Raw genomic sequence first — 12452 nt, 5'->3', positions numbered from 1 at the left:
GATCACTGAACAAGCTCAGTGTATGATCGCTGGAACTGAAATTACAGATACATAAATACATCGAAAGGAAAAAGGGATTATCAACAAATCAATGAGAGAGAGGATCAACAAATACAGCAAGACCTTCCATCAAGGATTCCATGATCAGATCACCTTCTTTCATTCTCTCAATGAAGTTGAGAAATCTATCCCTCCATTGGTTATAGTCCCCTCTAAACAGCACAGGTGGCTTGGTCTCAATACCAATAGTCATTGCCTCTCTTGAACTCATTTTCAGATAAGTATGATATAGGATGAACTGCAGTTCAAAATTTGAATTAAAGGATTAGGATTCAAAAATTATATATCAATTAAATCGAACATAAGGATTTGCACACATTCAAGACTTAAAAAAATCAGCACACAAACTTATCCGGATTAGAAATCCGGTCAAGCTTATCCGGATTAGAAGTCCGGACAAAACATATAGTCATGAATTTCTAACCAAAACAAGTTATCCGGATTAGATATCCCGACAACAAAGAAAGATAAATCGCACAATTAACACTAAATCCGGATGAGAAATCCGGTGAATTCCAACACTTGGTCAAATTTCACACAAATAAGAAATCTCAAATCGGACAATTCAAACATTTAGTCAAATTTGCGAAAATGAATATGGACATAAAAAGTCAACAAGTCAACTAGTCAAGTCAACTAAGTCAACAAGTCAAAATACGCTCAAATTCAAATCGCTCAAATATTCAAACAATTTAAATCGCTCAAAACACGAACTAAATCGCACAACATGAACTAAATCGCTCATAACATGAACTAAATCGCTCACAAAGGAAAGTCAAAGATCGTTCAACAAACTGTTCAAGAAGTCAAAGTACGATCAATTAAATGCATACAACAGTCCAATTAAATCGCACAATACTAAAATTAAATCTTGCTCAGGTAATAACCGGATTATGAATAAATCAACAACACATAGACTAAATCGCTCACTAGATTGCTTAAGTAACAACCGGATTATCAACAAATCGTACAACTCATCAACGATTTACCAAACAAATTAAGCTAAATTGGTCACTAAATTGAACAAGTACCAAGCGATTTACCTCAAAATCGAAAAAGACTTACCCGGTTTAACCTAAATCGCACAAACAATCAATTCACAAAAAATATACTAAGACTTAAATAGTACAAGCTTTAAGCAATTTACACTTAAACCGATCAAGAGTTATACGGATTATGATTCAAGCAAAAACACAATTTTTAACACTTTTTCACCAAAAAATGGATCAAAACTTGCAAAAATATGAGTTTTTGAAGAACACAAACAGATTTCGAAAACTCAAAAATCGATCAAAAATGGTTCAAATCTTGATTAAAATCGAAAATGATGTGAATCAAAGTTGTTCAGAATGTAATTACGAATTCAGTAGTACGAATTATATCAATTAACGATCCAAATCTATGAGATTCAAGCCAAAAAAATGCGATTCTGGACTGAAGAACACCAAGAACATTCGAAGAACACCAAGAACAGTTCGTTAAATCCCCTAAAATTCGATGCAAAATCCTCGAAAATTTTGTTTAATCCTCTAAACAAATTGCTGCAGATAGCTCTGATACCAATTGAAATGCGCAAATCATACAAGATTAGAAACAATCTTCAAGATGAAGATCAAGAACAAGAGTAGAGAGAATTTTTCACCAAATCTTCAATGTATTTCTTGAGAGAATTTTGAAACACAATTACAGCTCTAATCAGATTAATTGCAGAACTTTATGACAATTAAGAAACTAAACACTATTTATACTAAGAAAACAGTAAATACCTAACTATTACAAAGCAATATAAAAGAAAATTTTTGTCGGTTATTCCCAACGCAAGTAGACAAGACATTGTTAATGCGTCGTTAAGTTCATCTTACATTTGGGAAAAATGCAAAGTCCTAAGGTTAACTAAGAACATGAGGCTAACTGCAAATAGTGAATGTTCTGAAATTGAACAAACAAGGGTTTTTGCAAACTGGATTTTGGACTTAGGAGAAGGCAAAGTTGGAGGTGATAATGATGGTGAGGCAGTTATTGAGATACCTCATGATCTTCTCATTATTGATTCAATGGATCCTATATCAACATTAATATAATTTGTCTATCCCACAATTCTTGAAAACATCAACAATTCATCTTATTTTCAAGAAAGGGCAATACTCAAGACATAAATGATTGTTTGCTATCATTGTTCCCAGGAGACGAAAAGGAGTACTTAAGTTCATATATGCTATGTGAATCAGAGCAACTTCACGATCAGTTTGATACAACTTTGTACTCTCCTGATGTCTTAAATGGTCTTAAATTATCAGGTATACCAAACCATAAGATATTACTAAAAGTTGGTGTTCCTATCATATTACTAAGGAATATTGATCAGAAATCTGGATTAAGTAATGGAACTAGACTACAGGTGTTATCATTGGGAAATCAAGTGATAGAAGCACAAATTATATCTGGAAGCAATATTGGAAGCCGGACATTCATTCCAAGAATGTCTTTGACACTTACAGACAAACGGATTCCATTCAAATTTCGAATGAGACAATTTCCAGTTGTTGTATGTTTTGTCATGACCATAAATAAAAGCCAAGGACAATCATTATCAAAAGTTCGTTTATTTCTAAGACAACCGGTCTTCACCCATGGTCAGTTATATGTTGCTTTACCTAGAGTTAAAAGCAAACAAGATATGAAAGTATTAATTATAGATGATAATCGTATTATTGGCAATGGAACAAAGAATGTTGTATATAAAGAAGTATTTAGTAATCTATGATACATGGTTGTTATTCTATTAATATTTTAACTATTTACCTTTGTCTAATTTCTTCTACATTTTGTTATAAATTTTGTTTTACAAGCTTTTAATATTTACTCATGTTATTATAGATTCTTTATAAAATGCATACTGCTTTCATTTAATTCTTGCAAAATATCCCGTGTAATACACGGGTTCGAACCTAGTATAGTAATATAAAACAATCATTTGTTTCTAAACGTTTTTAATGGTGTTAATGCAAAGGGACCAAAGACGTGTGAAAATGTAAACTACATTGACGTTTTCCATAATTATTTCAAATTAGGGATGCACAATGTTATTTATGTATACCATATAGATCAATCATGTAATTTACTCTTAAAAATAAGATTTATTTTTATTTTAAAGTTACACTTTATACCTTTTTAATTAACTTTTCATTTTATACATTTATCATACTAACACACATAATCATATATTAACTAAAATATATTTAAAAAATACGTTTTTATACAAATTATACCATTATAATCGTCTCATCAATAACTTCAAAATAAGTCAAATATTGAATATTTTCGGATTTAATCATATTATTAAATAACATAAACTAATAGATTATTTTTAATATATTAATTTTTCATTTTCTATTTTACACCCCTTATTTATACTATCTATGTTATATAAAAAGGATGAATTATGATTATTCTTGAATTTTTAAAAGACATTCTTTTTATGCTAAATGTACAAGTTTTATTATATAAAAAGGAAGAGTTATGGTTATTCTTGAAATTTTAAGAGATATTCATTTTTATTCTATTAGATTATATGAAAACCAACTTCTCACACACATGATCCATGTGTCCCAAGATAATACCAAGACAAATTATTTTTAATTTTTTTAATTACACTTTATATCCTTATAATTAGTTATTAATTTATTTTATATCATTTACTTTTTCATTTTTCATTTTACACTTTTACACTTTTTTTTTATCATATTAACATAAATAATCATACATAAACTAGAATACATTAAAAGATACATTTTTTTTACAAATTATATCATTATAGTCTCATCAATATCTTCAAAATAAACTTAATATCGAATGTTTTTAGACTTAACCCTATTATTAAATACCATAAATAAGTGAATTATTTTCAAAACTTATGTTTTATACCCTATATTTATTTAATTATTTCATTTTCATTTTCCAACCTTATCCATTATATATAATTTAATTTACTTTATATCCATTATTTTTTTTTTTCATTTTTCATTTTACACATTTATCTGAATAACCATACATGAACTACAATACAATAATTTTTTATTATTATACAAAATACATCATTATAATCATGTCATCAATACTCTCAAAATGAGCCCAATATCATTTTTTTTGAATTTAATCATATTATTAAATACTAGAAGTGTATTCGTACAATGCAGCGATATACATCTTGATTTTAATATTTTATTTTATTTTTTATATATCAGTCGATGTTATAATATGGTCTTATGTGATTTTGAAAAAGCGATAATGTTTTTATTTTTGAATAAAATATAAATTTGAAGATACCATAAAAATTTGACAAAAATATATCGGTATTACCATCAAATTAACTATTTAAAATTCCTCATTTTTTGTCTAATTTTTTAATTCAATTTTTTATTATAATTTAATTTAGGTTCAATAACGAAGTAATTTACATTTAGTTTAATAATATAATTTTCTTATAAAGATAATAATTAATTATTTTTATTTTGTTAGAACCTAATAATTATCCGAATTATATTATAGATTTTTTATATTTTAAAATGAGATGTTTATCTTTTATTTAATTATGTTTATTTGCAGTTAGTTACACGAATTCAAACATGGAGTTTTAATAAGTTGTACTTATGCATAATTTACTTGTAATATTGAATTTTAAGTAATATGCATTAATATACAGTACTTCATGCATTAAAAATGGTTTTTAAAAGTTTTTGTCAAATGCTTTATAATATAGTATAGATTATAAATACATAGTTTATTATTTTTATAACTGATATTTAAAACACTATAGTTATTTATTTAATTTGTTTTATATTCCCTAATTTTTCATTTTACATAATTATTTATAGTATATTATCAAACATGTTAAACAATTATTGTTAAAAAAAATAAAAAGTATAAGTTTTGATAATTAATGTACAACTATTTAAAGCATTATATTAATCGTTCTATCACACATTCCCTTAAATTTTAAATTAAACCCCTCATTTCTCCTTCCTCCTTCCCACGATCCCTTATTTCTCTCCATCTCCTCCTCCCTCTCGATTCCTCCTTCATTTCAACCACACACATTTCCTCCAAAGAGCCTAATTTTTTCTCCCCCACTCTCTTGACTTCATGGTCTCTCCCTAAATTGGATTACTTATAACCGATACGCCCTTCAAATTTGTCACCCAACCATTTTAAACCCATATCTTGTATCAAAACTATATCCTCAAATTGTTCTTTGATCTCTCTTCTTTAGTCGAAGACTGCTCGAGCATTATCTCACATAAATATGCAAAAGGTGTTTCATCATTTTCTTCTTTCGTTCATTTTGATTATAATTCATACAGTGATTTTAGTAAATTTTTGTTCCTGTGAAATTCTTAAGACATTACACGATGTGATCTTGGTCCTTCCTCATTAGAATTCTTGGGTTATCATGAAGTTTATCATGTGATTTAGAATCTTTTTTTTCTTTCAAAAAGTTGGTTAGATATGGGTACCAGAAAGCTTGTGTGTTGATATAATCCATCATTTGACCCCAAAAAAGTAATGGAGTGCTCTATGATACAAGAAATCCTCCACATGCTTCTTCTCTCAATCAAGGGTTTTTTTGGTTTGAAACCATATGGATCGATAGGTTGGGGGAGAAAAGAGGGATTCCAAACTGTAGAATTGACAGGGCAAGGGAAACTGTGTTGTACGTTGTTGCGCAGTGATGAACCAAATTTTAGAGTATCATCATTCTCATACATGTTAGAGGGTAAACTAAAGTCATATTGGTCTCTATCATTGTCACACTTAATCAAAAATCCTAATTTTGTCTATATGTGTTGATTTTGTTCCAGCTTAGTAAAATATATGATTCTCAAAAGAAAAGATGATTTATAGTTTTACACCATCACAATGCCAAAAATCACGAGACATCATTTGTTATTCACGGCTACCCATGACTATCATGACCAGATTAACATATCTTTTTGTTTTATTTATTAATTATCATACACTCGGCCACCAGACATATATAACACTAGTTAATTATGAATCAATGTATCTTTCTAATCATGTTAAGTTAGGGGCTGTTTGGATTCCTCTTAATGGTGACATTAAGAGGTCTCCTCTTAATCGGTCAGATGTAAAACATGTTTGGCAAAAAAAAAAGCCCTCTTAATGGTGACACAAGCCTCTTAACCATTTTGAGGGTAGAAGTTCACTAAACCATTCAGATTACCATTATTCCCTCTTTACCCTTCCACTTTGGCCGCTCCCATCGTCTCCCCCAACTATCGCCTCCATCTTCTCCGGTTATCACCTCCATCTTCTCCGGTGAGTCGCCTCCATCTTCTCCAGTGAGTCGCCTCCATTTTCTCCGGTCGGTCGCACCTTCCTCAGCAAGCTCCTTCGTCGGTCGCCGCCTTCCTCAGCAAGCTCCTTCGTCGGTCGCCGCCTTCCTCAGCAAGCTCCTTCGTCGGTCGCCGCCTTCCTCAGCAAGCTCGGTCGCGATTTCCCCCTTCCACAGCCTCGTCGCCTTCCACAGCCTCACGTCGCCGTCGCCGTCGTCGCTCGTCGCCTTCCACAGCCTCACGTCGCCGTCGCCGCTCGTCGCCTTCCACAGCCTCGTCGCCTTCCACAGCCTCACATTGCCGTCGCCGTCGCCTCTCCTGTCTAGGGTTTGCATCTCGTCACTGCTGCGTCCTCTCCTGTCTAGGGTTTGGTTTAGGGTAGCATTTTTCTTTGGAAATTGATGGTGTTTATTGCTAATTTCATGTTTGTAACAATGTTAATGATGATTGGATTACCTATATTTTGCAATTTCTTGAGGATTTGTGATCTTGATATGAAGAACAACATCTTTTTTTTCTAAAAAAATGTTTAGAATTGATTGTATTTCTTGAGGGTTAAAATGGTAATTTGCTGTCATTCAGAAAACAATTACCAAACAACTTTGTTTCATTCAGTACTTAACCATTCTGACCCTCTTAGCCATTCTAAGCTCTTAGCTATTCTGAACTAAATCATTCAGCAACTGCCAAACAGCCCCTTAATGTTTTATACTAATTAATTTAATAATTAATATTAAACAAATATAAGATATACATTTTTTTGAAAGGAAAATATAATCATAAACAAATAATTAAGAAAACCACTGAAATTCAGCAAATATTAAGCAAAAATGCAATCATGGATCGTTGTTGTCGGAAGAAGGACCTTCTGCAGTTCTGGTAAAAAAAAAAAACCTCGAATAGCTTCCAATTGGAAGTGGTAGGGAGCATAGCGTATGCATAAACTTGGAGTTTAAGATACAATAGAGATCTGTTTCAGTCGGCGGCGACTGAAAATGGGCACTAATCGTGGAGGAAGTTCATCATCGTCTTCTTTTGGGAGGCCGTCATTCTGTTGTAAAATGTTTCCAGCCAAACCATCATCGCCATCGTCTTTCACAATTATTCGTTTGTTTGTACTCTTGATCTTGTTCATTTTCATATTCAATTTCTACAGTAGAGCTATCTTAGAGGATGAAGAAAATCTAAATCTGCGGTTGTCATCACAAGACTCTGTAGCTCAGCAGGTATAGTTTTCTGCACTCATCAATACCAAATTTTGTCAAAACTCAGATTAACCCCCTTTTAGTTTTCCTGCGTTTCTGCAATTTCGTTCTTGGGATTTGTTTTTAAAAAATTTCTCTATTTATATGTATCATTTTTGATACGGATTCAGTTAGACATGTCCAAGATCATATGTTCGTTGTTGTGCCAAAAAGTTGAATATTAAGCTAATGTTTCTTATAAGTCGATCCTTTTTCCTCCAATCCAGTACTTGATGTCTCTATAAATTTATTTTTACTGGATGTATTTGGAAGAGCACACAGTCAGTTCCGAACATATTATAGGCTCCGTGCGAATGTAAGGCCCCCGATAAGTACAAAAGGTATTCAATAAATGGTTTTTATTATTAAGCAATTGAATATAAGAAATGCTAATAATTCATGGAGGAAATAAATCTTATTCATGTTTATTATAGATAAAAGAGTACTTAAGATTCACAGATACTCCTTATTTAGCTAATTAGCAGTAAAAAATGTATGAAAAAACAAGCATAGTTTTGAAATCCTAAAATATAGACGAGTTTCACAATATAAGCAAATAGCAAAGCCAATAGAAACAGAATTAGATAAAAGCAGCGGGCAGAAACAAATAGCAATAGCAAGCACTGAGCTTAAAGTTGTGATCGGTTGAATTGTTGAAGCACGGAAAAATATCAACCAGATACAAATAGCAGTAGCCAATAGCATTGAACCTTGGTCCTAGATAAAAAGAGTGAGAGAAGCAATGAGCAATAGCATATAACGAATAGCTATTTAACTGTTTTTTGATTTTCTCCTCCAATGAAATTAGTTGATACATTTTTGGGCCCTTATCTACTAATTCTTTTTGACTCTTATTATATACTAAAAATTTACTTATGTTTTATATACTAAATATTTTTGGATTACAATTATATACTATAAAATTGGGCCCCTAATATTTCCTTAGTTGGGCAGGCGCCCGTCCTTCGCTCCTCCAGGGACACCCCTGAGAACACATCCACTGAAATTGCTCTAATGTTTTGTACTGGAGGGAGTATGGCATACCCTGATAGATATATATATGTTTCATTGCTTCAGCTTCCGCAGCAGCTGCCAAGTGAAAAACTTTGGGAAGCTCCTTTTAGTGCTGGTTTACATTCATGTGTAAATCCTACTTCTAGATATCAAGGTATCTTTGGTTCTCATTTTATGATCTGCTGTGCTAGTGATGTTTGTTACCTTACTTATGACTAAATACCTATATTCTATTTATGATGGCCTGTGTGGCAAGACCAATATATTAAACAAACAACTATTCTATCTACTGCCGGTTTTTATGTCATTGTGATCTCCCATCATCCCATTTTGTAATCTTGTGGACTTTAAGATGCATGCATTGCTCTCCCTCCCTCACTTGGAACTCCTATGTCATCACAAGTCTGACTTCGTTTTTCATCCATAATATATCTACATTTTCAGCTTTTCAAGAAGGGGATCATTATATCACTGTGAGAAGTAATGGTGGACTGAATCAAATGCGTACTGGTGTGAGTATTTGATATCTCTCCCTTTTTCTTTCTGGGAGTTGTCTACTATGATTTCAATATTTATGTTGTAGAATAGAGTATAGTACTGCTAAGATGGAATTTTGAGAAAATTAATATAGGAAGTCTTTGTTTGTTTGACCCCAAAGATGGAACGATTTATGTCTGATATTTGTGTCTCTTCCTATCTCTTCTAGAAGGTAGGTTCACGCCAAAAACTTTATTTTGCTGCAAGTTAGACTTAGGGGGTGAGCAACGACTGTATCTTCCCATTGGCTGACATGTCACAATATCCAAGATTTGTTGTAGTAGTTCTTGTGCTACCCTATAAATAGAGTTGTCTTAGCTATACGAGGCTTTCGAAAACTTTGTTACGATTCCTCGTGCTTAGGACCATGGCTTTGTTGGACAGACACCCTTTTTAATTATTATAGAGGATTCAGAGGATGTTGCTACTCTAAATTTCTTAGTTCGGAGGGAGTTTTGAGTGAAGGACATTGGGAGCCTCGAGCTTTTCTTAAGGATTGAGGTGGCTAGATCCTGCAATGATATCTTCTCATGTGTGTGGAAGAATGCCATTAATATCCTGACTGAGGTTAAAATTCTTAATTGTCCCATTGTAGATTTTATATTATCCCGAATGTAAAGCTTCATGCAGATGACATTGAGCTCCTTGATCATCTGGGAAGACTAGTTGGAACACTGAACTATTCATATTCGCTAGGCATGGTATAGCATTTCCACGATACTTGGAACTTGTGATTTGACTTGCGTTCATGGTTTGATGTAGGAGTTGTTAATTCGGTTTCTTGTTTGATGATGTTGCATTATAATAATTAGGTATCTATGCTCATAACCAAGAATCTATTTAAAGAGAGTCCCAAACACATTGAGATGGATTGTCATTGTAGTTAGACTATATTTGGTACTCTCTGGTTTGGGTGCATCCGACAAATGAAGCCCTTTAAGGCACTCAAATCGATCCTATATTTAGTTAATTGGTCATGCATGAAATTTATCTTCCAACTTGAAAAGGATTGTTAGAGAGATAATTTCTATGTCCGGTGTGGTATAATACCTGTGAGTTTTTCATTCTCACTGTATTGGGTCTTGTTATTTCCATGCTTTATCGTGTAGAACCCGGCAACCTTCTATCATGTTTGCATGGAGAAGTTCAATCATTATTTCATGCATGGCTTTATCAAAAAAAAAAAAAAAAAATTCCATGCATGGTGCCGAAGGATTGTAATTAGAATAATAACAGAGTGGAGCCTACATAAAGAATAATGTGGGATGGAATAAAATTAACTACCGAAAAGCTAGTGGACAAAGAAGTACAACTGTACAATTGTTTAAATATACATAACAAAATCCTTAATCTGCTAAATTTGTAACAATGGTCCCCTATCCTTGTTAATAGTACTCCAAAAGGATAAAAAAGATGTAGAAAGTATATGCAATTGATTGATATCTCTCCCGAATAGGGAACTAATTAGGGTAATGACAGGTTGTCGTAGAATCTTTGTAATTAGCCTAGAATATTTGGTATTTATTTTCCATATCCTTTCTTATTTGTACAAGGCCTATATAGAGGCATCTACTCCTTGAATAAATAATTCATTCAAAGCCTATTCTCTCTACATGGTATCAGAGTTGTACCACTAATCTAAGAGTTTTTTTTCCAGCCTTCTGATAGACTTCAGGGTATAAAGACATTCAAGAAGGAAAAAGATGATGACATATTAATAAGATAAAGATAAAACAAGTTTTGGATAAGTCATAAGTCCTCAAGTTTACAAATAACTATCTTATGTTTATTTTTATTGTTTTATTTGTTTTTCTTTAGGATCCGTTTTATTCTAGGAGTCTTTTACTTATTAGTTTAAATACCTTCATTGTTTACCTTTTTGGAATATAGATCAATTTATTATAATTCAATTCTCTACAATTGAATAGGGAGAGACTGCAGCTTCTTTAAAGCTGTAGGGTTTTAATGCTCAAATCTTGGCAATCACCAATCGACCGGGTGATAAACATGTAGTGGGGTGTAAATGGGTGTTTACAGTTGGACACAAATCTGATGGAACAATTGATCGGTATAAAGCAAGACGTGTTGCAAAAGGGTTCACTCAGATATTTGGTGTAGACTACAATGAGACGTTTGCTCTTGTAGCCAAGCTAAACACGGTAACAGCTCTTTTGTCAGTTGCAGCCAATCTTGATTGGCCCCTACAACAACTAGACATAAAAAATGCTTTTCTGAATGGGCATTTGGAAGAAGTTTACATAACATTCCTCCACGGTTCGAAGGAAGATATGGAAGGGATAATGTTTGTCACGTGAAAAAATCCCTCTATGGTCTGAAACAGTCTCCAAGAGCTTGGTTTGAAAAGACTTAATCAAGTCATAAAACGGCATAGATACAAACAAGCTCAACAGATCACACCTTATTCTTCAAACACTCACAAGAAGATCAAATTACAATCCTCATCTTTTATGTTGATGACATGTTGCTAACATGGAATGATTATGGAGAACAAGAAAAACTTAAAGGAGTGCTAGTCCAAGAATTTGAAGTAAAGGTCCTTGGACCAATGAAGTACTTTTTAGGAATCGAGGTTGCCAGATCAAAACAAGGCATTGCAGTATCGTAGAGAAAATACATTCTTGATCTTCTTAAAGAAACCGGAATGAGTGGGAGTAAACCTGTGGCAACACCCGTTGAACCGAGAGGTAAGTACAAACAATCAACAAAAGAGGAGATGGTTGACAAAGGAATGTATCAACGACTAGTGGATAAACTAATCTACCTATCTCATACAAGACTCAACATTGCATTCCCCATAAGCTTGGTGAGTCAATACATGCACAACCTTCTAAAAGAACACTTGGAAACCATGTATAGGATCTTGCGATATCTGAAGAAAAACACTAGGAACTGGGCTGTTGTTTAAAAAGAATGAAGAACGAGGTGTTGAAGCCTTCACAGATGCGGACCGGGTAGGATCAAGCAAAGATGGAAGATCAACCATTGGGTATTGCACTAAAGTTTGGGGAAACCTAGTCACTTGGAGGAGTAAGAAGCAACCGTGGTATCTCGAAGTTTTGCCGGCTGAACTTAGAGCTCTTGTGATACGTCTCAGCCCGACCCACATTGGGGTCAGATATATCAGCGACGCAAAAGAGAGGCAGGAAACAAGTAGAGGGGGGCTGTTTGCAATTTCCTTATTCTTAATTAGTTGATTAGGAAAGTTATTAACTAGTTTCTTAGG

At 33.0% G+C, this 12452-nt stretch overlaps 2 protein-coding genes across 5 annotated transcripts in view; both read left to right on the top strand.

Annotated features, from left to right (window-relative positions):
- Positions 1-1961: 1961 nt before the first annotated feature.
- LOC112503251 (ATP-dependent DNA helicase PIF6-like) lies at positions 1962-2824 on the top strand. Its single transcript, XM_025107313.1, has 2 exons — positions 1962-2067; positions 2244-2824. The coding sequence occupies exons 1-2, from the start codon at positions 1962-1964 to the stop codon at positions 2822-2824; spliced, it is 687 nt and encodes a 228-aa protein (XP_024963081.1).
- A 4471-nt stretch (positions 2825-7295) lies between these two features.
- LOC112503254 (O-fucosyltransferase 38) overlaps positions 7296-12452 on the top strand; it is a 17966-nt gene continuing 12809 nt past the window's right edge. For 2 of the 4 annotated variants that reach the window (XR_003067901.1, XM_025107315.1), the window contains exons 1-3: positions 7296-7639; positions 8735-8825; positions 9116-9183. Coding sequence is in view for 3 of the 4 variants with exons in the window: in XM_025107315.1 (XP_024963083.1) it covers positions 7409-7639; positions 8735-8825; positions 9116-9183 (390 nt within the window). In the remaining variant the exon portion in view is untranslated. The remainder of the gene's footprint in view (positions 7640-8734; positions 8826-9115; positions 9184-12452) is intronic. The other 2 variants (XM_025107316.1, XM_025107317.1) reach the window with 2 other exon arrangements.

Source organism: Cynara cardunculus, unplaced genomic scaffold (assembly GCF_001531365.2).
Source record: "Cynara cardunculus var. scolymus isolate 2C unplaced genomic scaffold, CcrdV1 Un_Scaffold_2753, whole genome shotgun sequence".
NCBI classification, from domain to species: Eukaryota; Viridiplantae; Streptophyta; class Magnoliopsida; order Asterales; family Asteraceae; genus Cynara; species Cynara cardunculus.
Note: the sequence above shows the minus strand (reverse complement) of the source record. Positions and strands in the feature narration are given on the sequence as shown.